This window comes from Phyllostomus discolor, chromosome 6 (assembly GCF_004126475.2).
Source record: "Phyllostomus discolor isolate MPI-MPIP mPhyDis1 chromosome 6, mPhyDis1.pri.v3, whole genome shotgun sequence".
NCBI classification, from domain to species: Eukaryota; Metazoa; Chordata; class Mammalia; order Chiroptera; family Phyllostomidae; genus Phyllostomus; species Phyllostomus discolor.
The window spans coordinates 3,134,651-3,159,844 of NC_040908.2; the positions used below are offsets into that span (position 1 = coordinate 3,134,651).

Sequence of the window (25,194 nt, forward strand, 5' to 3'; positions counted from 1 at the left end):
TGGGTACCTCGCACGAACCCCAGGAGGCCATCTGCTTCGGTTTAACTGGGGCCATGCCTGCTGGCCCGCGGTGTCCTCCGAAGGCAGCTCTGTGTCCAGAGGACCTGGCTCACTCACTAGGAAGCCTTGCGAGGCACTTAACTCCGCTGGCGGAGAAAGTGGGCTCTTGGGAGCAGGCAGAACCGAGTTGAGAGATTCCCCCTCTGCCTCTTGCTGGCCACATCACCTGATTTGACCTCCTGAGCCTCTGTGTCCCTTCCTACGTGAGGAGGTGAGCATGATGCCCTCCCAGCTCGATGATCAGGTGACCTGGGTAATGGGCCTGGCTCAGTGCCCCACACCTTGTGTACCCAGAAAGGACCCACTCCGTGACCCCTCTCTCCAGGCCTCTGCAAGCCACAGGGCCCTGGGGCTTCGGTTACGGACAGACCATAACTGAGTGTCCGCCGGTCGGCCGTGGGACACTCGGGGGGCCACCCCTGGGGTGGTGTCCAGCTCGCTCTCACCCCCAGCGGAAGTGCTCCCGGGAGCGCAGGGAGGAAAGAACCTCGTGTGTGACGGGGGTCAAGGATGGTGCTTGCTTTCGGGAACACCCCTGTGCTTTGTGATTAGCATTTAATAAGCTCCCAGAAAGCTTTGAAGATAATATTACGTCTCTCTTCCCCCCAGCTGATGATCTGGGAGTGATACACTTACACCTAACATCTGTGGTGATATTCGGAGGCTCTTGAAAGGAGTTGAGACTTGTTCTTATCTTTAAAAAAAAAACTAGCCCTGGCTGGCGTAGCTCAGTGGATTGAGTGCAGGCTGCAAACCAAAGCATTGCAGGTTCGATTCCCAGTCAGGGCACATGCCTGGGTTGCAGGCCACGGCCCCCAGCAACCGCACATTGATGTTTCTCTCTCTCGCTCTCTCTCTCTCTTTCTCCCTCCCTTCCCTCTCTAAAAAATAAAAATAAATAAAATCTTTAAAAAAATAAAAATAAAAATAACTTAGGAGCCTTGCCGTGAAAATTAAAGTCCAGGGAGGAGTGGGGCCGCCTCCCCAAGCTCTGCCTGTTTCCTGAGACGAAAAGGGGTTGGGAGGGGGGCGATGCAGTGAATCCGGCGGCATGATAACCGCGGCCTCGCTGTCCCACTCTGCAGTTCACGCAGCTCTGGCAAAGCCTCTGCACGGCCGTCAGCCCGAGTGAGCCCGACAGTCTCGGAGCGGGTCCCAGTGACGTCCTCTCCTGACTGCAGAGGAGAGAACTGAGACTCGAAGGAGGGACTTGTCCAGCTCACGAAGCCAGCTGGTGCATTTCAGGGCCAGGGTTCAGCCTCCTCTCCCGACGGCAGAGACTGTCCTGCTGCCTCCTTGAAATACTTAGCCACTTCCACACTCCGTAGAGCCTCCTTGACTAAAGGTGTGTGTAGCTGAGTCGCCCTGGGCTCCAAGCCCTGGGGTATGGAGGAGGCGGTGGGACCCACACCCGCAGACCAGGGCCCAGGCGGGAGGACTGGTGGCCACATTCCTGGGATTCCCGTGGCTGGTCACCTAAGAATGATGCAGCCCCTGGAGGCGGCCTGGCCTCATTGGCCCTCTGACCCACTCCAGGACTCGCTCCTGCCACACTCCCACTCTCTCGGGAGCCGGGACTGCATTTCCATTAGCACGCACAGAGGCCGCCGTAGCTCACATTTTGACCTTCTCCATATCTCCTTTGTCTACTGTTGTCCAGTTCTCCGCTCTTCCTTTCAGCGGAACCCCTGCAGGCACTGTCCTTCCTCACTGTCCTTCCGCACTGTCCTTCCTTACTGTCCTTCTGCCCTGTCCTGCCTGGAGCCCTCTCCAGTGGGTCACTCGTCCCCACCGCCTCACCAGATCTCCTGGGCAATGACCTGCATCTCACTAACACATGCTCAGCTCGCCCAGCTCTTACTGGCATTCACTGTTTCTTCTTTCTGGGACCCTTCTTCACGTGGCCCCGGTCACCACACTGCTGCCCCTCCTCCCCCGCTGCCTTTTCCAGATTGCTCTGCCCGCCCTGGCTTCTCCATGTCCCAGGACCACAGGGTGGCCTCAGGCTCCCTCCTCCATTCCCCTTCCCTCCCCTCTCTCCCCCTCCCCTCTCCTCTCTCTCCCTCCCCTCTCCTCTCTTCCCCCTCCTCTCCTCTCTTCCAATCTCCCTCCCCTCCCCTCTCCTCTCTTCCCCTCTCCCCCCTCCCCTCTTCCCCACTCCTTTCCTCCCCTCCCTTCTCTTCCACTCTGCCCTCCCCTCCCCTCCCCTCCCCCTCCCCTCCTCTCCTGTCTGCTCTTGCTCCTCAGGTATCCTCATGTACCCCCAGGGCTTTAAGCCCCACTTTTACCTGGTGGCCCCCAAATTCACATCTCCAGCCAGATGTCTCTGAACTCCAGGCTCATCTGTCTGACTTCCTATCCAGTATCTCCTCTTGTCTTTCTCACACACACACGCATCCAACCTAACATGCCGAGGTCCTGATTTCCGCTCCAGACGTGCTCACCGCCAGCTCGGGGACCCTCCCACCGCACCCACCATGCCAGCCTGGATTCCTCTGGTTCTCACAACGGCACCCTGTCGTCCGGGGCTGGGTCCCCCTTCAACGTGGTGGGTCCGCCTCGGGTGTTTCCCGTAAAATAAAAGACACAGTTTTCATTTTCACCAATAACTTTATTGACTTGGACATTCTGAGCGTGTCGGCCCTCTCCCACATGGTACAACGCTGATTGTTCTCAGTTAATGTCTCGATTCGATCGCTATCGACGTCAACTGGTCTCCCCACCGTGGAGCACCGTCCTGCGAGGAATCTGCTGCAGGAAACTCCACAAACCGCTTCTGACGCATTCGGTCAGTCCCGGCACCTTCCCCATGCACTGCACACATCTGGTTTTATTTCCACATTTCAGTTGTGTTTTTACCTTTCTTGAAATAATAAACCATAACGTGCTGAAAAGGTTGCATATTTTCTTCTATCTTCAATATTATTAAACGGCTACACAAAAAAAAATCACCAATTTTGGTAAGTTTTTTTAAATGCATGCTGATAGGACAGCTGTCACAACACAATCTAACAACATTGTTTCAAATGAAGGTAAAGACAGCTAATCGCTACCAGAGCTGTTCTACAGAAAAAAACTAACACACTTTTTGGCCAACCCAATATATCTGTTTCCCATTGTGCGCATGCCCAAGGGCCCTACTTCTGGGCTGCCCATTGGTCATCTTAACTCCGCCCTTATTCTCGTGGCCTGTGCCCCACACGGAGGCCTGAGAAACACTTCGAAGCATAAATTAAAGCAAGTCACTCCTCTGTTCAAAATCCTTCAGTGACTTCTCAACACACTTAGAATTATTAATACATTGAAGTGCCTCATGGTGGCCTCAGAAGGAATACCTGACATTGAAATGTATTTAAATAAATTTAAAATATAGTCCCTTCTATTTTCCAAGTTAACCAAAGTATATGTATGTATCTATAGAATTAAACTGCTTATAAAATGATGTCAGCTGTCACAGAGAGCATTCGTCAAGCCAGGCTCAGAATTTCTAAGTCATCTGTTGGTTTTCAGAAGTTACTCGTGGGATCCTTTGTTCGCTATGTTCTCACCAGTTAAATAACGCACTTTTGGAGCTACGGGTTGACAGAAGGAAATGCAACAAACTATTCTAGTAACTACCCCATCAAATCAGTGGCCACCTGTAGACTCAAAACAGAGAATTTCTCTTGGTAACAACAGTGTTTTGAGTAATGAATCGTCTCTTAGCTTGAATTAAGAGCAGTAATATGCAAACATTTTCTGCTGCTCACAGTATCACCTGAGGTGCTCACATAGCCCACGGCTTTGTGGCTCAATCACAGAAATCCTCTGTGAAGGGCCATGTTTAAGGAGGTCATGCCCAGTCCCTCCGGAGGTCGCCGCACGGCAGCCACAACTGCGCCTCCTGGGCCGGGTTCCTCGGGGCTGACCCGGCTCGGCCTCAGCCGCTGCGTCAGCTTCCAGTGCCCTCCCTGGGTGCGAGTTCTCTCATCTGCAACAACCAAAATCGGGGCCATGATGACTGCGATATTCAAATGAGTTAACACGTTTAGGGGAAAGCCTGGCTCGCTCTCACTTTGCTAAGGAGACCGGTGTGGTCAGCATCCTTGCCCGGAGGCTCAGGAGGGTTCGAACCAATGGGGGCCCTAAGTGGAAGGGCAGTTCAGTAAGAACCGTGCGAAGAGCCTCGGGCCCTTCCACCCACTGGTCTCTCTCTGCTTCCAGCCGAGGCCCAGCTCCTGGGGATGGCAGCAAGGTGGGGACGGGGGGCCAGACAGGTCCCTGGACAGGGGGTCTGGACAGGGGGTCGTCAGTGACCTTGACAAGAGTGGCTGCAGGAATGGGAATGAAAGCCACACAGCACAGGTTCAACAGAGACCATGGAAATTCTTTGTGTCTTATGAATGCGTCTTTTGTGGACTATGTGTATTGTGAATATCTTCTTCCAGTTTTTTGTTTACCTTCACAATGTGTTTTTTTTTTTAAATCCTCACCTGAGGACATGCTGGCTGATTTTAGAGAGAGGGGAGGAAGGGAGAGAAAGAGGTAGAAAGATCAATCAGTTACCGCTTGCACACACCCTAACAGGGGAACGAACCCACAACTCAGGCATGTGCCCCGACCAGGAATTGAACCCTCGACCCTTCGGTTTACAGGATGACGCCCCAGCCAACTGAGCCCCACAGGACAGGGCAACAACGTGTTTTGATGAACTGAAGTTCTTCATTTTAAAGGTGTTCCATGGGACAAGCTTACATTCCACAGACGATGCTTCTCTATGACCTGTTAATCCTATCCTGAGTCATAAAGATAGTTACCAATTTTTTTCCCTAGAAGCTTACCTTCACGTGTAAGTTTTGTGTATGGTGTGAGGTTCGGATTGATAATTTTTTTCCCATATGAATGTACAATTCGTATGATCCAGAATCATTTCTTGTAAAAGAATTCTTTCCCCCCACTGAATTTTTTGTTGAAATTTTGTTGTAAATCAGGTTAACTTATATGTATTTATAAGTCAGTTCCTGGACTTTCTATTCAGTTCCATCGATCTTCTGCACTGTCTGGGTTTGTCTGACTTCTTATTGCTTTCACGTTAAACCAGCTTTGCCTTCTTAGAATAAACCCAACTCAGTTTTGGTGTATTATCCTGTCTATATATTGCTGAATGCAACAGAGGAGTTGCACTCAGTTTGCTGATATTTTGTTTGGAACTTTTGCATCTATTTTTGAGAGAAAATAGACTTTGGTAGAATTGATCAATTTTACGCCATTAGAGACAGGGGTTTTCTTTGTGAGATGGTTTTTACTGACAGCGTTGATTCCTTAAATAGAGACAGGATTGTTCAGAGGTTCTATTTCTTCCTACACACCTTTTGATAACTTGTGTTTTTCTAGGAATTTATCTATCTGTTCAAAATTTTCCAATTTCTTGGCCTCGTGTTATTGACAAAATCGTGTGGTAGTTGGTGCTGCGTCTGTTGCTTCAGAAATGCTGGGGCAGGATGGCAGTTCTGGGGTCTTTGTTCCCTTTGGTCTTCTTGTTTTTGGGCCTGGAGGGTTAAACAAATCTCCTTCTGATTCCCAGTCTTCCTTTAGATACGTTAACACCTTCCATCAGGCTTTGCTGCTAAACCCTGGCCCAGAGCCGTTCAGTCCCTTCCAGGTTTATCATCTCTGTTCGAATTTTATTTCCATTTTTTTTTCTTCTGGGGGCTGCCTCGCATCCCCTGCATGCGGCGGAACTGCTTTGCAGAAACACGCCCACGCTCGCTCTGCCCGGCAGCAGGAGACCGAGTCCGCTCGCCAAGCCCTTCTGCCTCTGATCGCTTCGGTGGACGAGGGTCAGCGCGCCGCCCTGTCCGGCCCCAGATGGCCCCTGGGCAGAGCTGCAGGAAACGCATGTGAAAGCGTCTCTGCTGGGACGCCCCTCTGAGTCTCATGGGCTAAGAAAGACATGTCTCCCAAGGAGTTGGCCTTGGCTCGGTTAACGCTCAATTTTCTGTTAAGGAATGGCTGGAGAAATCTGACTCGATTCTGTGTAACCACATGTCCAAAGTCTCAAATCAAGAGATGTCACTTATTTACTTTAAAATGCTTTGTAGATACATAAAAATCCTACAGAGTCACTCATTCATTCAACAAATAGTTCTTGATCACACCCTAGGCGCTAAACACTGTTCTGGGTCCTGGGTATACAGCAACAAACGAAAAGACAAAAATCCCTGATGTTCTTGCAGCTCTTTTAGTTCAACACACGAACTCCTAGTTAGCCGGACGTTCAGTGCTGCCCCTTCTAATGTTTCAACAGTTCACATCAGGGCCGGTGTAGGAAACAAAGGGCTTATGGCCAGCGTTCCTAGGACGACGATCCTTGGTGCTTTGAAGGTGGGCAAGGCCTGCTGGAAAGAGTCTGCTGTCACACGGAGCCTGGTGAAGACACTGGTGATGCGAGTGGTGCAGTACCCGGTGCCAGGACCGAATACTCAGGCTGGCTGCTCCTCGGGCTGGGGCCTCCCAAAGGCAGGGCTCTGTCCTGTTTATCCCTCACTTCCCACTGGTGGGCACACTGCCTGGTGTACGGTGGGTGTTTAAAGGCTTTGTGAAATTAAGGGGTTGATAAGTGAATAAGGAATGAATGGATACAGAGCCCCTCCCTTGGTGATCTTATCTAATCTCCTTAAATACCATCCTGATGGAGATAACTCCAGCCCAGAATCCGACTCCCACATCCAATGGCCTTCTCATCCTACCTGGCAGTCCTCTAATATCCACAAGGCAATATGTTCAAAATCAGATTTTTGATTCCTCCTTTCCCCCACTCCCCAACTGCTCCACCCCCCGGCTGCCCCTGCTCTGTCAGTGGCCGCCTCGTCCTTCCAGTGGTCCAGGGCAAAAATCTTAATGTCGTCCTTGACTCCTTTCTTTCTCTTACAGCCCATTTCTTGTCCTTAAAAATATCCTTATGGTTTTACCTTCAAAATCTGTATTTCCAGGTTCTGTCTACTTATCACTGCCTCCACGACTTTCACTGGATTCAAGCTACCATTCTAACAGGCTCGTGTTATTACGAGGGTCTCCTGACTTGTGTCTCAGCTTCTGCCTTTGCCCCCTCTCAGCCTCTTCTCCCCACCACAGCCAGACTCATCTGTTAAACATATGTCAGATCACGTAACTCTTCCAGTGGCTCCCTGGTTTCTCCAGGTCAAAGTCCATGAAGCATATGGTGCCCGACCACGTTTTCAGCCCTCCCTCCGGCTCACTGTCCCCGCCATTCCCTGGCCTCACTGCTCTCTGCGTGACAGGGCCTGAGGCTCAGGACTCAGGGCCTTAGTTCCTACTGATCCCGCTGCCTGAAATGATGTCCCCCACATGACTCTGGCTTTCTTGCCTCCAAGGTCACCTTCTTCGTGAGACCTTTCTTGACCGCTGCATTAAAAACGGAGATCACCCTATAGCTCCCCTTCTCCTCTCCTGCTTTTCTGCTTGGCACTTATCACACTATATGTTTCCTTATTTATTTTCATCTCTCCCCACTAGAATATAAACTCCGTGACAAGTAAACAAAAAGGGACTTTTGTTCACTTTGTTCACTGCTGAATCCTCAGGACCTAAAACAGCCCTGCTTAAAGAATAAATCAGGGAATGCGCCTGCCCAGTGAAGGAACAAGAAAGGCTACATTTGTGGGCACTTTCGTGAGGCTCAGTTAGAAGGGGCTCCCAAGTAATAGCTAACTTTTACAGAGGAGGACACTGAGGCACGAGGAAAGAGAAACGCCGTGGTTAGAATCCCAGGTCTAACCCCGCAATCTGCATTCTTTCCCTGGAACCCCGGGCCCCCCCCGAGTGCTTTTAAAAGCCGGTACACAGTGGAGAGCTCCCTGCAGCCTGAATCCCGGAGCGGGTCTGGGAATTAACGGCAGTCACAGCAGAGCGTGATTGGATCAGCTCCGAGTTGGGCACCGCCCAGCTCCTTACTGGTGTCTTGTTACCTTGATTTGGAAAAGGATGCTGCCTGGGCGGGGGATGCAGGGTTTGCGAACTTCGGCTCCGGAGCGAACAGAGGCACCCCGGCGGCCGCACGCGCCCGGAATCCAAAGTCAGGGTCTCGGGTTCCGCCCGGAAGGCTTCTCCCGCCGCTCCCGGAAGCTGCCCTCGCTGCCCGGGTAACGGGCCCCGGCGGCATCAACGGCGGCGGCAGCGTCGTCATGGACTTAGAGGAGGCGGTGAGCGGGCGTTTGGGGAAAACAGATGGGAGTTCTGGTCGGATGAGGTTGTAGGTGAAGGGAGGTGGGGGTGATAGCCCCTCTGGGTGTGCTCCAGGAGGAGGTGGAGTTGTGGATTTTTTGGGGGGTGCACCCACGTGGCTCATCCTCTCTGGACGGGAGCACCCCCTCCCCCCGTTCCCTGGGATGCTGGGGTGGGCGAAGGAGGGCTCGTTCCGGGCTTGGAACGAGACTGTCCCCGAGTGACCCCTGCCGGCCTCCCTGGGCGTCCCAAGTGGGGTTGGAGACACTCCAAGCAATGGTAGTTACCCACACGGCGTTGATGAAAACCGGACCAACTTGCCAGAATAAATTTGGCGTTCATTGTTGACAGACCACATGCAATGCCGCACTCTTTGATGGTATTAAAGTATTCTGTAATTAGACCCACGGTCATGTCAAACACCGGAGTCGGGCACCAGTAACTGAGTGAGTCTAGGTGTGTATGGAAAGCAGTGGGGAACCAGAAGGCTTACGAGATGCCCTGCAGACGTTGATGGAGTGATAAACGGGGGACGTCTGTGAGTGCCAGGTTAAGGCCATTGGCCGTTGTCACTCACCATTAGCCCGTACCTGTCCTGAGTGGGAATCCTGTGTTGCTCACCATTGAATCCTCATCCCCTAGTCAAATGCCGGCACATAGATAGTTGATGCTCTTTATTTTGCTGAACGAATAAGTCAGAACTTGAAACGGCACTAATGAAACTCTGGCTTCTTTGTGGCGAGTACATGTTTTTAGTGTCCGGGAAGAAATTTCCCATGGCATGCTATTTTTATTTTTTTAAGTCTTCTCTGTACTTAAATCTTGCCGTCTCTTTTCACCACAGCCTTTTCAAGGAGTTTTATGTACTCATCTTTTTTTTCCATTTCACTCCTACCACCGTTGCTTCGTTGTTTGCCCTCACACATTGCATATTTTAGAAACTTTTGTTTAATAGGTTCATTCCCTTTCAAACTGCTCAAGAAACTCAACTGCTGTTCTCCCCACGTATAGATAATCTCTCATGTATTTTCTATTTTCTATGATTTTTAACACGTTTGCGGGGTGGAACTGCAGGTAACCGTCTAGTCGAACTGCAGGGTCGGTTCAGGCACAATGTACTAACCGTGGCTCCCCTCTCCTCCTGCAGAGAGAGTTCAGAGAGCGCTGCACTCAGTGCGCGGCCGTCTCCTGGGGCCTTACCGACGAAGGCAGGTATTACTGTACTTCTTGCCACAATGTTACAGAAGTAAGTAACAGGTCTCATCCATGAGCTTGCTTATGTCTTAAACATTGCACTTTCAGCCGGATACGTGGCGAAGAATTGATGTATTTTTATCAGTCTTGCAGTGCCCACATTTCAAGAATGTCAGTGGTCTTCAAGGGCTTAAGAAGCGAAGGAATTTGTAAATTAAATTGAGGATGAGCTCTTGAAATTATGTTGGGCCAAATATACAAATGATTTCCTGACTCAGACTGTGTAGTCTAAGAGGAAATAATTAAAGTTATACTTAGAAGATGATGCATTTAATTTCATTAGTTAATACTTAAGGGTTTTTAATGTGTTGTGGTAGCTTAGTGGTTTGGAAGATGAAATGTTAGAAAGATTGAGGGCTGTTTGGAGGTTTGAGAATACGCTTTATTATTATTTTACCTTTGCACAATAGCTTACAAATTGCCGAATGTTTTCTGGTTGCTGTTTGGTTTCCTCCTCATAATAAGCTATTGTTTGGTAAGCCATTATGCCAATCTGTAGATGGGGCAAGCAGGGCCCACCAGGTGAGAGGGTTTGCCGAAGACACAGGAGCATAAAGTATGGGGTCAGGGCTTGAACCTGAGTTTTCCGACCCCAGTGTTCATTTGACCCCAGCACACCTGCCTCTTACACTAGAGATTGTCAGAGTGTCCTGTGTGGCCTTGACGAGGGAGGCTCCCTTCGCGCTAGGAGTGCCGTGTCCTGCTCCGGTTACGCACGGGCAGGGCAGCGTGACCGAAGGAATCAAGGGCAGACGGCCTGCGACCGGACGGTCGGAAAATGCTGGACTCTTCTCCCCGGAAAAGGAACTCCTCGAAGCCCGCAGAGCCGGGACGGAGCAGACACGACCTTCATCATGCCGGCGTGAGGAAGGCCCGTCTGGGGCGGATGAGAGTAGCTGTAGACTCGGGCTTCCGGCCACGGTGGAGTGTGAGGAACCAGACTTACCCTCCTACCCTGAGCAACGGGAAACCTGGGGAAAATATATGAAACGGAAAAAAAAATTCCTTTGGAAAAAGTGGTTGGTGTAGCTTACAGCTCAGTCACACGAGAGCTTTCCTGGAGACAGTCCCTGTTCTTCCGGCCGCAGCGAAGTCCTTGTGTCTCCTCCCCCTTAGCCACACGGGCCGTGGAGAGGTTCACGGTCTCGACTGTGGTGGTGGTTTGGGACACCCCGAGTGGTGCACTTCATGAGCACGCGGCGTTTGCTCTTCCCTGCAGTTCACTCGCCGCTGCGTCCGCACCTGCAGCGCATGCGTGAGCACAGTGCAGAGGGGCCGCGTGTCTACCCGGGTGTCTTGGGACGACCTCCCTGCTGTCCCGCCCCTTGCACTGCCCCCCCCCCCCCCCCCCCCCCCGTCTGACTCGGAATGGGATCCTCCAGCCCTAGACACTGTGCCCGCTGGGAAAGGCCTTCTGAATGGGTAATGGCGTGGGAAGGTCCTCACGGTGCCTTCTGTTCGAAAAAACGTTTTCAGGTCTTAAAGCTGGCCAATTTGTGTAACAGATATTCTTGCAAGTATTTTGTGAGTATTTAATAAGGGTGTCGGCTGGAACTGAATTTAATAGATTCTTAGAAGGGCAAATTTATTGCATGAAATTTGGAAGTTATGCAGGTGAAAGCTAAAAATCACTAATAATCTCAACCCACAGCCTTCCAGTGCTTCCATTTAGTCTCTTTGTTTAATGTATGGGAGGGGAGAGGGGATGTCAGTGAGTGTCGCTGAATCTTCTGTCTTAATAAGTTGAGGATGTTCCTTGTGAACATTTGTAGGCATTTTAATTGACTGTATAATAGTCCACAATATAACCACCCATTCAGCAATTTATTTATACCTCCAGTTTGAACACTTAGTTATTTTTACACCTTTTAGTTTTGTTTAGTCCTGACTTTAAGCCTTTTCCCCGCCTACTCGTTAGAAGTTTGACCTGTCTCGGCGGGGTAGCTGCTGTGCTGTGTGTTCCGACTCGTCTCACGCTCTTACTGTGGCCAGCGCAGCCCATCGGACCTGCTGGGGGTGTGGCGTCTGCGACTTGCTGGGGGGGGGGGTGGCGCATTTCAAAAATCCGTCTTTGGAGACAGTTTTTCATCCTCACTGAACACTGAAGGTCCCCTTCACTCTGCACCTCTGAACTAGAGAAACACGTAAATGTCCCCCCTGTCGGTGGGGCCCGAGCCAGCTCAGCACACACGCCCGGAGTGTCGTTTCCGCTTGGCGCCCACGTGGCCCAGCCTGGGGGTGTCCGTCTGCAGTGACTGCGTGGTGTTTGGATCCTGCACACCCAAGGCCATGAAGACGTTAAAAAGAAGCGCAGTCCTTGCAAGGTCAAGTGGATTAAGCATTCTGCAAAAACAGCGGGCAGAGGGCTTACAGCGGGTAGTTCACTTGAACTTGAAAAACACGGAGAAATGAGCCCCAAGAAACAGAAACACCAAGCTAAATTTATAATAAACGAGTCGAGGGAAAGTAAATAACTACAAGAGTTCAGGACAGGGAAGACGATGAGCAAGACCTTTGCCTCGCCCGGGCCCCGTGCGTGCGAAGGCAGGCAGCTGGAAGACGAGGTGGCGCAGAAACCGCAGCAGGGTGTGGACGGGAGCTGCTCCTGCCGGTCTCTCCATCTGTAACCGTTGCTGTGAGCGGGTGCCATGGTAGAATCTCCGTTAGCCCTGGGAGGTTTCTCTCCCTCTCCCCCTCCCCCCTTTCCCCTCTCTCTAAGGATAAATAAATAAAATCTTTTTAAAAAATCTGTAGAGATTTAGAACATCTAGATTATTGATTTATGTTTTACATAAGGTGATTCAAATGGAAAGGTTTTGAAAAATACATCTCTTCTACATTCCTCTTTGCAAAACATCAGATATTGTGGGTGCTAGATCACATCTCACAGCGTTAAAGCTTGCGTGAGTCGTGGAAGCTCCCTAAGTGCAGGAGTGAACTGTGGACGTGCGGGGGTCGTGCCCCTGGGACGACGGCACCAGGCAGCGTTTGTGTGATAACTGGTGACACATTCCCACGGCTAGTGGTACGTCCAGTACGGTTTCCTTTGCAGCAAAAACATTCCCTTGTTCACGTCACGGAAAGGGGATACAGCAAGGAATCAGCAATCTGCATGAAACTGGCACCAAGTACCAACGTCTTCCGATGTGATTTCAGTACTTTTTGTTTTGGCGTGTTAACATCTTAGAAGAACGGAAGGCCTCATGTTTGAAGTCCAGTTCCCTTGGGCTGTCTGAGCTGGCCCACTGTTCGGACGGGCAGCGGTGCGCTCTGCGAGGGTCGGAGCTGAGCACTGTGCCCCCGAAGCCGCCCTCTGCCCTGAGTCCCCCCCACCCCGGGAGGTGATTCTAGCTTGGGGTTCCTGGTAGCGCAAGCCGCATTTGTCCAGCTCAGCCACAGTTTAGACGAGGAATCTAATGCCTTTAAAATTTTTTGTGTGGTTTTCTTTTAAAAAGCTAATTGCTTTTGGGGAAGTCAGATTTATGGGTAACTGTCTATATATTGTTTGCACAGAAAATCATTTCTACAATTAAGTGCCAACATATTTGAAGGCACGAAACAAACGTATGAAGGAGCAGTTTCTTGGAAGGAAGTAACTTCGCCTGCAAGTACTACTGAAATACAAAATATACTTAAAGGAAATATGTACTTAATTGTGTTTCTATGTTTTCACACAATTGAGCTATAAAGAAGCTCAATTTTTAGGACAGACTTTAGAATAAGTTACAAATTATTGGGGTTATATAATTATATAGTAATGGCTAAATTTTTACTTCACTATTAGTAAAAAAGTGGGCAGATCACCAAACCAGGTGTTAGAAAACCCAAATTCCAGTGTGATTTTGCCTTTGTGTTCTTACTTGTAAAATATGACTCCTCTGTAAATAATATTATTGGTTCAACAATAAGGGGAAATATATATGCAATCACAGACATTTGTAAAATTTTTAAAAGGATTTTATTTATTTATTTTTAGAGAGAGGGGAAGGGAGGGAGAAAGAGAGGGAGAGAAACTTCAATGTGTGGTTGCCTCTCGCGTGGCCCCCACTGGGAACCCAGTCTGCAACCCAGGTGTGTGCCCTGACCGGGAATCGAACTGGTGACCCTTTGGTTTGTAACCTGTGTTCAATCCACTGAGCTAAAGCCAGGACTGTAAAACTTTTTTAAACGACTTAATACGCATGCGCACATGTGTGGGAGAGGGAGAGGGAGAGGGGTGGGGGGCCGTGCCGGAATCTTCGGCACCAGCTCCTGAGAGCACTTGGAATTGAGGACTTTGGGATGAATTTTATTCACCATTTAGTCTTTCCAAAATCCTATAAATGTGATTAGAAGTAAAAAAGTAGTACTTTTATAATTTCATAAATAAAAGTGTTCTGGTGTATTATTCAAACACAGAAAAGTAGGATGTCGAGTTTAGGCATTGCTGATTACAATAAATACAGAAATTATTTTAATCCAAAGTGCGTGTTGAGTACAGAAAAAAGTGACTATATTTGACTTCAGGTTTTATCTGAAACAGCTAAAAAGTGATTTGAAGTAGAAGTTTATTCATTTGACAGACATTTACTCAGTGTTTACTGTATTCCAGGTACTGAGTAATTTGAATGAGAACGTAACAGAGATTTATATAATTTCCCCCAGATGTTACCGTCATTGGTTCTGGTGCTCACAGTTTGGGTCACTAGACTCCCCGAACAGGCTCGGAGATACCTCCAGGGAGACGTGAGGCTGTCTTTCTAATGCCGCGTCTCTGTCTCCCGCAGAGGTCGAAGGAGGTTCTAAGCACGGAGGCCATCCCCAACACCAAAATACAAGCCATCAACCGGGGACTGAAGAGGAAGAAAAAGCCGGGTAAGCTCTTCCCCACGTGCGGCGCTCAGCATCCTTGGGCCGTGACCCGCACCGTTCTGCTCGAGGGCGTGGAGGGAAATAGTAAACAGATTCTGTAGAAGTTGCCAGCATTTTCACCAGGTAACGTGACGTGGAATTACAGTGGGTAATTATCGACGGTAACGTTGGAAGCGAATGTCTTAAAGCACGTCTTTTATTGTGCATATTTTCAAGTTGCTTTTCCGGCGGAACAACTATTACGCAAAAAAAAAAATGACAACAAAAGGAGCATATCTCTTTTCACCTGTTGGCATGCACTTTTCTGTTCTATATTTATCGTCTATTATGAGTGTGATTTTCTGTCCTTTAAAGGAAAATGCTTATTTTCTGAAATGATTCAGCCGGAATTGTCAGGTCAGGCAAGTTAAACCTGATCCTCCACTTTGAGAAATCCATTTCTCACCGTGAGTTCTGAACACACCCTTTCAAAACAGGGACGAGTATTTGCCCTTAAAATAGCCTCAGTGTGGGTGTGCTTCACAGGTGATCTGTCTCGTTAACCTGGTGAGTCCAGATGTGGGTGTGCTTCACAGGTGGTCTGTCTCGTTAACCCGGTGAGTCCAGATGTGGGTGTGCTTCACGGTGATCTGTCCTGGGTGACAGTGAGTCCGGACAACTAGCCACTGCTGAGGAGGGTCCGAGGTCAGGCCTCTCGGATGCTCTTTAGTTCTCGGATGCTCTTGGGGAGGACCAGATCCCCAAGTCCGAAACCAGGCGAATGGTATCAGCTGCTTTTGCACGAGGAGCTTTGAAGACACACACCCCTGAAATAGGTGTGCACAGATGCTGCTGCGAACTGTCTGTGTGACACGCGCCGATGCTCTGCGGTGGATGACAGGGAGAGTGCCTGGGTGCTAACCTCTGCCCCTGTTTAACCTTCAGTAGTGGCTGTTCTCATTAGACTGAAACTCGGTTCATTTTAATTAAATCTCATCAGGGTAAGGCCTGGTTAATGTGGACCTGACCCACGTAAATAATTGAAATGTATGGTTTAAACGTAAATTACTGCAGGAACTTCAGGTGCTTCCGATGAGACATCAGGTGTCTTGCATTCGACCTCTTTGCCCTTAGTGTCTTCATCGGTAAAGCGAGCGTGGCGATTCCGTTTGTTACGTGAATAGGAACCCAGCCTCCGCAGTTAACGTAGGAAGAACAGTGCAGGAGGGAGAGGGCACGCGTGTGCACACACACACATACACACACACACACACAGAAGAGCTGAAACCCCCTCGACTTCACCTTGAGGGCGCATCACAATCACAGGCTCCCTCTGCCTGCCTCTGTGCGTCCTGGACAGCCTAAGGCCGCTCCAGAGACCGGTTGGTCAGCCGGCGCGGAGAGACCTGTGACGCAGGACAGCGGGGGCAGTAGCAGCCCTGGGACCTTCTGCCGGGAAGGGGCGTCTCGGAGCCCAGAGGCCGACTCCAGAGGCCGAGTGTGAGAAGGCTGGAACCTTTCCAGACAGCACAGCCGTGGGCCTGCAGGGAGCGGGAGACAGAGGGTCTTCACAGACTGGAACGCGCTCTCGAACAGGCAGTTCTGTTGCAACGTGTGGTTCTGTCAGTCGCGGTGGTGGGTGTCTTCCCAGCCTCTCGGTGGTTCCGGGGACTGAGTAAATCAGCCTGTCTGCGTGCCCGGCACACAGCTGACCCTGGGCAGAGCGCCGGGTACGTTTCTTTTCTTCTGGTCTCTCCCGGTAACCTAGAACTGTGTTCAGAAACGCGGAGGGAGCACTTTGTTCTGGAATGTTCTTGCTGCCCTTCCCGGTACACCTGGACCACTGCGTCCTGGGTTTTGTGCGTCTGTTCTCCAAACGCTCGGTGTCCCTGTCCCAGGGTGTCGGGGCAGAGCCGTGGCAGCAGCGGTGGCTGGGCACCGAGTGCTCTTCCAGCTGGAACTACGGGGGGGTGGTTCTTAAAACATTTCCTTTTTCAGTCGTGGTGACTGTTCATTTTCCTGCCTTTTACGTGAACAATTCAGAAAAATTATAGGCAATTTAAAACACGAAACTGATTAGTTACAAAAATAATGTTTGTCTTTAGCATTTGTGTACAAACTTGCCACGTTGGAAGCAGGAGAATGTAAGGAAGGAAACCCCGTTCAGGGACGGGGAAAACCACGGCCGCCGCCGCGCAGTGGGGCGCGGTGAGGCCGGCAGGAGTGCAGACAGCTGAAGCACGTTCTTCCCCCTTCAGAGCGAGGCTGGGACTGGTACGTGTGCGAAGGCTTTCAGCACATCCTGTGCCAGCAAGCGGAGGCCTTACAGACCCTCGGAGTAAGCCCGGAACTCAAGGTAAGCCCTCCTGTGTCAAGATGTCAGCCTTACGCACGCCTTGTCGTTCGGAGAACAGCAGGCTGGAGACGGAGGAGAAGAGCAGAGTTACCAGCAACAACACTGGGGCTGCTGGAAGAATCGTGTCTCTGGTGCTTTCGCTTTAATCCTTTCATTAGACCAGCTAGTCCCAAGGTGCATTCTACAGGGTGTAAATAAACAACCTATCTAAGAGAAAATTAAAAGATTTTAGTCGTCAGATGTGCGGGAGACATTGGCTTTAACAAAGTAAAACGAGCCATGGGGCAGCCTTGCTGGGCCCTGTCCGTGCTGGTGCGCCCGCTTAGTGTCCACGGGGCCCGGGTGCGGAGTCACGACCGGGGAAGGGAGCCCTTCAGTGGCCTCCGTCTCTCGGGGCTTGAGTTCCAGAATGTGCCTTGGGGAGCAATACGTTAGAACAGTGGCTCTCACATTTGCACTTGCGTCAGAATCCCACGCAGGGCTGTGAAAGCACAGAACGCTGGGCCCCATTCCAGAGTCTGGTCCCGTGGGTCTGGAGTGGGGCCCAAGAATGTGCACGTCCAGCAAGTTCCCAGGCGACCCTCCTCCTGCGGGTCCAGGGCCACGCTTGGATTTCGTGGCCCCTCGGGAGTGTCCCTGCTGCTATGTGAGTTTCTTGCTCCCTCATCTGGCCGAAGTCCCTTCAGGAGCCCTGGAAAGGCCAGCTGTTGAGCCACAGTGGTCACTGCGCCCTTGCTTGGCGCCCATCACTGGAACCCGGTGCCAAGAGACCCGGCCTGGCTGGGGAGAGGGCTGTAGGCACCGGGCATGCGAACCACAGAGTCTGCACCGGTGTGTTTAGAAGTGACGCCAGGGCACACCAGACGGGAGCGAGGTCAGCGTGGACTGACGTCACCGAGGGAGGGTGTGCGGAGGAGCCTCTGCTGTTCACGCTAAAGCAGCGTGACCTCCAGACCCGGGTGGGCATGGCCGAAGCCGGTGTTGGGCCTCGTGGCATGGTGTGGTGTGGCGTGGCGCGGTGTGGCATGGCGTGTTGTGGCATGGTGCAGTATAGTATAGAGGGACTGAAACCCGGAATACGTGCCCGCCAGAGGCGGACACATGACAGAGCATTCGGGGCCTCCCGCTAAGGGAGGAAGGAGGGTGCAAGAGCGTGCAGATGGGGGGCCCGCATGCAGCACGAGGGGTCCTGCGGCTGAGATGTGCCGGTGGTGTGCCTGTCCTCGCAGCCTGAACGACCCTCTCGCCCTTCCCCCGCAGAGTCAAGTTCTGCATAACCTTTGGAGGCGCTACCTTCAGAAGAGCAGGCTGGCATACTGCAGAAACCCGGTCTACTCCGGCAGGAGGGCAGCCGCGGTGAGTCGCTGAGTCGCGTTGGGGAGGAGGCGGGGCAGTACCGGGGACAGTGCTGGAAAGCGCACGAGCGGTGACCAGACGGACGGAGAAGCGAAGGCAGGGAGGGAGACTGAGAACCGGCCGGGGCCCTCTCGCATTCCGAGGTCCGGGGCAGGAGAGGACCTGACGGGGAGTCCGAGGAGCAGCCGGTGAAGCAGAGGAAGCCAGGAGAGCGAGGGGCCTGCTGGACGCTAAGGAGCTGAGTGCTTCAAGAAGGGGGGTGATCAGCTTGGGAAACGCTGCCCCCGGGTCGGGAAGAGGAGAATGGGACAAGCCAGTGGGTGGGACAGAGGGGCCCAGACCTGCTGGAACGGGGCTCTGAGGCAGACCTCCGGGAGGGGCAGTGGGGACAGCGGCTCTGCACGCCCGCCGCCCCCCCCCCCCCCCCCCCCGGGGCGCTCTGCTGCAGAGAAGGGCAGGCCCGCCCTGAGCCACTGCGTGGGGGGCTCGGACCAGCAGACAGCAGCACGTTGTCACCTTTTTGCTGGTGAAAGCGAGCACAGCCCAACAGTCCGGCTGCACAAAGAAATCGCACCCGAGCTGGGGTCCAGGGCCGTTTCCGTGGGGTGGGCGTGGCCGTGTTTGTGCCCGGAGGGGAACAGTACAGGAGGGAGCACAAGTGAGTGATGATCTGGGGGGGGGGGGGGGGGTGGCTGGTACAAAGGAGGAAACCGGCCTCAGACGAGAGCATGCGCGACTCTCCCCGGGAGAGTCACCGGGGAGTGTGTGGTCAGGCGCCAGCACCAGCTGGTGGGTGCTCCCTCCTGGCTGCTCACTCTTGGCACCCTTCCCAGCGAGCCCGTTCTGCCGCCGTGCCACCGTGCGGGGCACCTTGTGGCTCCGGTGCCAGCCTGCGAAGGGGGATGTGCTCGGCAGTGGTCTCTGTGCCCTGGCTTATTCTCTTGGGAGTTTTGCTTGCTTTTTAGGGAGAGAAGCACTGACCTGCTGCCCCTTGCACACCTGCCCCTTGCACACCCACAACTGGGGGCCTGGCCTGCGGCCCGGGCGTGGGCCCTGAACGGGAGTCGGCGTGGGGACCCTTTGGTTTGCAGGCCGATGCTCGGCCCACTGAGCCACGCCAGCCAGGCCTCCGGCGACTCTGCTCACCCTGAGCCTTGTCTCTGCTCACTAAGGTCCAGGCTCATGGCCTGCACGGCTGAGAGCACAGCTGCTTTTCTGTGATCGAGTCCTCCCGGGGTCATGTCGGCTAGTGAGGCCTTCAGGTCAGCCACCAGGCGACCTTTCTTAGGGACACTTCAATCAGCATTTCAACAATACGGGGCGGGATCCCCCAAACTGGCATTATCTTCTGGAGGGCAGGCCCCTTGTGGTACAGGCTTTCCCACTAGGTGAGTGTTCTAGGAACCCAGCTGTATCCGTGTACCAGCTGGCGTTGTTGTGAGAGGCTGTGTTCGGCTCCAGTGGATTTTTTTTGAAGACTCTTTCAACTTGTTTGCCTATTTCATGATGGGTGATTTATGAGCGCCACACTGAGTGTTCAGCAGTTTTTGACCAAAAACAGCACGACCCCCATGCCCCACCCTTCCTAGTCACTCCATCTCGCCCATGAGTGACTTTTTTTAAAATTTCCCTGAGGTGAAAAAAGTTCTCAAGGGGGACTTTTGCCAACATGGAAGAGGTGAAACAAAAAACAGCAGAAACAGTAACAGGCATCAAAATGGATTAATTCAAAAACCGTTTTGAGCAGTGGAAACTGCATCTCCGTAGCTGCGTTGTGTCAGATGGAGAGCACACGTTCAAACACGTAAGGATAGACACACTACTTTTATAAACAGATTCCGTTTTCTTTTGGCGCCCCAAGTACATGCGTGAAAAATTAAACGAAGGCATGAGATCCCGTGTCAACGTAAGTGCGGAAACACTGATGCCCCAGGAGTGCGAGGGCGTGAGCGTCTCTGAAGAAGCGCCCCCGAGGGGCTGGAGAGGAGGGGCGGGGAGGACGGTCCAGGCGGGGGACGTGGGTTAGCAGAGAGCCGCGGCAGAGGGGCCCGGGGGACGCCGTGAGGGGGGCAGGCGGTGTGCGTGGGCTCGTCGCTGACGACACGGGTGTCAGTGGTGTGCGTGGGCTCGTCGCTGACGACACGGGTGTCAGTGGTGTGCGTGGGCTCGTCGCTGACGACACTGGTGTCAGTGGTGTGCATGGACTCGTCGCTGACAACACGGGTGTCAGTGGTGTGCGTGGGCTCATTGCTGACACGGGTGTCAGTGGTGTGTGAGGGCTCGTCGCTGACATGGGTGCCTCGGTGCTAGAGCAGCGAGACAGGGGGTCCTTCCAGGGAGAAGGGATCCTTCCAGGGGGAAGGAAGCCTGGGTTTCCGGGCCCACCCTCGTCGCAGCCCTTCCCCTGGCAGTGCTGGGGAGCCGCTCCAGAGCCCGCGGCCCAGTGCAGGTCCCTGGGTCTGGGGGGCCCGGCAGACAGGGCAGTGGTCTGGGGTGGTTTCTGGGTGTGGCTGGGGACGGTCAGGAGTGCTCAGGTCCGTGGAAACGGGTTGCAGCTTCTTCAAATGCCTCCGCAGTAACCTGTTTGTGTCGTTTTGCAAACAGGTCTCAGACGATAACCCGAGTCACTCGGGCTGGGACAGCGAGCCCGAGCTGCTGAGCGACTTCAGCGGCCCCTCCGGCCCCTCCGTGTTCGACAGCGGGGCCGAGTCTCAGCCTGACGCCCATCCCCGGGGGCCTCTCCCCTCCAGCAAGGCCTCACAGTCAGGTAACAGGAGACTCTGACGGCTGGGAGCTTGGAGGCTGGTGGTGCCTCTTAGAAATAACGGGTCGATCTCTCCACATCCCAAGGAAAGGAAGTCAGCCTAACAAAGGGCCGTGGCTGAGGAAGCGGTAAATTAAGCGAGGTCTTAGTGTGGTTTCTAGAAGGCACGTTGCCGCCACATGGATGTTTCTGTGTGGTGTTTGAAGGCAGCGGAGCCGTACCTGGGCCCAGAAAGGAGGCGGCCGGCTCGGTGAAGACCACACACACCGTGCGTGTGGGTCCAGCCTCTCCTGGGAGATGCTGCGGCAGGCACAGGCCAGAGCGAGCCGAGGAAACCGTGTGCCCGTGTGTACGTGCATCTTGCTCTCTGACTTATTCCATCGTTTGAAATAGGTGAGGGGTCTGTTGAAGGTTATAGGTGTAGTAGGTCTTCCCGAAGCACTTATTCATGATGCCAGTCGTTCCCAGACTACAGTTAAAAAACGAAAACCATGGTGGCAAACAGATCTCAAAGGCCAGGCACGTCTTTTACGGTGGACACCAGCCTCGGACACGGGCTGACGGAGTTCTCGGGGAGGTGGCTGCCCAGCCCTCTGGGGTTAGAGGCGGTTGAACTCTGGGTCAAGTGTGGTTATGTCTAATGTTCAGCCAAACATTTCTTGTATGGGCTCCTTTGCAAGCCCCTGGCCCTTCAGAGATTAAAAATTCCTTTTAACAGCCCTGGCTGGTATGGCTCAGTGGATTGAGCACCAGCCTGAAAATCAAAGGGTTGCCAGTTCGATTCCCAGTCAGGGCATATGCCTGGGTTGTGGGTCAGGTCCCTGGTTGGGGGGTGGAGGCACGTGAGAGGCAACCACACACTGATGTTTCTCTCCCTCCCTCACTCCCTCCCTCCCTTTCCCTCTGTCTAAAAATAAATAAAATATTAAAAAAAATTCCTTTTAACAGCATATCTGCATTTCTTGCTAGACTACACTGTCACACAGAGTCACATAAGTTATTCTTCCGCCCGGAGAACTCAGGGAGTTAGACTCGCAGAGTGGCCGGGCAGCCGAGAGCCCCGGGAGCGTCCTGCCCCCGCTCGCCGGCCAGCCCGGGCCCACGCGCCCCAGGGAACTGGACTCTCAGACCGTCACGCCCGTTCAAGGGTCGTGACCGGTCGGCGGGCCGCCCAGGCTTAGTTTCCGTGCTTGTGTTGCAGCCAGTTGTGAGCCTTCTCATTTTCGCTTTTACGTGAAAAGTAGCGAGGACTGTGGCTCCTGATACAGAGCTGTCGGGTCCAGAGGGTCACAGGGAAAACGCCGTCAGCGGTCCTCGCACCGCCCGCAGCCGGCCGCCGCCGCCGCTGCTGCAGGAGGTCGCTCCGGAAAGCTCCTGCCTCCTCAGCAGGGAGAAAGGAAAAGGGTTTCGTTACTGTTTTTTGCTAAAGAGTGAACAATGTCTGCATTCTTTACATTTTTAAATGAGAATTCTGCATGCACGTAGTTCATATATGATATTTGCAAGGCGTGTTCTATTGTATGTTCATGGGGCTCGTCGTAAAAAGTTTCAGAAGTTAAAAAGGTTATAGTCCGCTGTTCCCCCTACATGGCCTGTCCCCCGGAGCCCTGTCACGGTCCTGTGGCCGCCGTCCCTCTGTGTCTTGCCCTGTTTCTGGTTTGGGCCGTGAGCTTGCAAATTCCCTCCGTGGACAATGGAGTCCTAGCCCCCCCACACACGCCCCCTCCCACCAGTCACCCGCACACTGTTTTGCATTTTTCGTCCTCTGTCTTCCCCGTATAATTATAACTTTTCCTGGGTCCGTATTTAGTGCCTAAACTACCGTAAGGACTGGGCCACACACCTTACCATGTCGCACTTTCTGTGTGCCCTTCGGTTTTTCTAGTGCAGGTGATCGTTTTCTTTTCCGTTTGTTTGTCACCGCGCTGTGATTAACCACTGACGTATCTCCACACTCCCCTCGGCTCTGAGACGCGCTCTCGGTGCCCTGGGCCCTCTGTGGTCCCGTCCCCTGGAGGAAGGCGTCCTGCCCTCCGGCCTGCTCCGCCCGGACCGGGCCCTCCAGACCCGCGACCCGGCCGTCTGCCGGCCGCCTGTGACGTCTCTCTCCGCCGTTCTGTCCTCTCTCCTGCTGAGTTCCTCGTGTTCCCGGTCCCGTTTTGTCTTCTTTTCTGGCTTACTTCCTCGTTTAGTGGAGCATCTTCTTGTTTTGCTGAGGATGTGGATGACGTCTTCCCTCCTGATGTGGTTGTTCTGACCTGTGCGTTTAACACGGTCGTGCGCCACGTAACGACCCTTGGGTGAAGGGGGCACCGTGTGTGCACCGAGGCCCTGTAAAAGTATAACGGGTCACAAGCAGGAGGTTCGCGGTGTTGCCCGGAAACGCCGGGCCGAGCTCTGATTCGGGGTCTGCGTCCAGCTCCGCGTGGTGTCAGTGCAGGAGGCCCAGCCCGCTCCTCGCTGGCCCTGCACCCACAGAGACCACGGCCAGGGCTTGGGGACGTGACCGGTGCGCACTCTGTCCTCAGACTCTCCTCCCCGCCCCTCCCTTCCCTGCATTTCTCTGGCTCTTTCTCCCTTTTACTATTTCTTGTCTCAAGCCTTCATCTCTCTGGGTCTCTTGATCTTGGCTCTCCCTTCCTCTCCCCTCTCCCTCCTCCCGCGGCCTCCCCCTTCTCAGTGGGTGCCCCCGGCACATCTAGGTGTGCAGCGGGCAGACTAGCATCTGGGCTTGTGTAAGTGCACTTTGTTTGCAGTGGTCACACGGGGGTGCATTTCTCAGAACGCGTCCTTCTTAGGTGACGTGTGACTGCATTAGAAACTGTCTTCGGATGTTCAGTGAGCCCGAGGCGGCTAGCCCCCTTTAAGAATGGAGACTGAACCGTTGATTTAAAGTGTTGGACCCTTGGGGGCTCTTGTCAGCTCCGCTCTGCAGGAGAGGGGCCTAGCTGGGCTCTCTCCTTAGTGAGCCTCCTGCATTATCATCTTGGAATCTTTTCCCCCTGGAGCTGATCAGATTTTCCAGAGAACTCTCTTCCAGTCCTCTGGCTGGAGGGCGAATCCAGCGGTTCTGGGAAGTGGGCGGGAAGAAGCGGCCCCGGGGGGTGGGGGTGGGCTCTCACCCACTCCTGCTTTCAGTGAGGTCCCCCTGCTCTCCCCAGTGCGTGTGCCCAGGATCCCCATTCCAGGGACCCTAATTAAAAAAAATATATATATATATATAGATTGATTTTAGAGAGAGAGGAAGGGGGGGAGAGAGTGAGAGGGAGAGAAACACATCATTTGTTGTTCTGCTTAATTGTGGATTCACTGGTTGACTCTTTTTTAAAAAAATATTTTCTTTTTAGACAGGGGTGGCGCGGGAAGAGAGGGAGAGAAACATCAATGTGTGGTTGGCTCTCATGTGCCCCCTACCAGGGGACCAGTTGGCAACCCAGGCACATGCCCTGACCGGGAATCAAATGCGTGACCCTTTGGTTTATAGGCTGGTGCTCAGTCCACTGAGCCACACCAGCCAGGGCCATTGGCTGACTATTGTTTGTGCCCTGACCGGGGATCTACCAGCAACCTTAGCCCGCCAGACCATGCTACCCAACTGAGCTATTCCGCCAGGGCCAGAGACCCTCTCTTACTCTCGCAGAGGAGAAGAAACCGCAGGCAGCCCCTGCGGTTCCCTCCTCCATCTGGTTCCCGGGGAGCCGCATCTGGCCGGCTCCGGGGCCTTCTGTGGACAGCTCACGGCACAGTTGGGTGGCTCTCGCCTTTCCCTGCTCCGGGCTCTGCGTCCAGCTTTCTCGGGACCGCTAAGGCCCGACTCACCTGTCCGTGTGCTTCCCGGCTTTCAGGGTTTTATCACCCTCGTCTCCTTTTCTGTCATTTGTCCTCGGATCTGTGTCTTTTTACATGGCCCTTGTAATTGTCGTCGTGAAACAGAGCAGAGGCCACCGTGTGCTCTCACCCTGCCATCCTAGCCGGGGTTCCTCGTGTTGTGTGTGTGTGTGTGTGTGTGTGTGTTGATATATACTTCAACATAATATTTGCATATTTTTATGGAAATCTGTTTATATATATATATTTTAAACAGTCGTCCTCAAACTTTAGCATCCATCAGATCACCGGTGGGGCTTGTTAGAGCACAGGTGCACCCTGGCTGGTGTGGCTCAGTGGACAGAGCGCAGGCCTGTGGACCAAAGGGTCTCTGGTTCGATTCCCAGTCAGGACACATGCCAGGGTTGCGGGACAGGTCCCTAGTTGGAGACACTCGAGAGGCAACCACACACTGATGTTTGTCTCCCTTTCTTTTTCCCTCTCTTCCCCTTTCTCTAAACATAAGTAAATAAGTAAATATTTC

The 25,194-nt window shown here is 52.9% G+C and overlaps 1 protein-coding gene across 2 annotated transcripts in view; it reads left to right on the plus strand.

The window, feature by feature from the left end:
* Window positions 1-1,453: 1,453 nt before the first annotated feature.
* The window catches only part of TAF1B (TATA-box binding protein associated factor, RNA polymerase I subunit B), a 57,602-nt gene continuing 33,861 nt past the window's right edge, over window positions 1,454-25,194 (plus strand). The window contains exons 1-6 of one of the 2 annotated variants that reach the window (XM_036027645.1): window positions 1,454-1,458; window positions 9,431-9,529; window positions 14,304-14,391; window positions 16,626-16,723; window positions 17,984-18,079; window positions 20,684-20,846. Coding sequence is in view for 1 of the 2 variants with exons in the window: in XM_028516613.2 (XP_028372414.1) it covers window positions 8,244-8,261; window positions 9,431-9,529; window positions 14,304-14,391; window positions 16,626-16,723; window positions 17,984-18,079; window positions 20,684-20,846 (562 nt within the window). In the remaining variant the exon portion in view is untranslated. Of the gene's footprint in view, window positions 1,459-8,120; window positions 8,262-9,430; window positions 9,530-14,303; window positions 14,392-16,625; window positions 16,724-17,983; window positions 18,080-20,683; window positions 20,847-25,194 lie in introns of those variants that run through there. The other variant, XM_028516613.2, reaches the window with a different exon arrangement.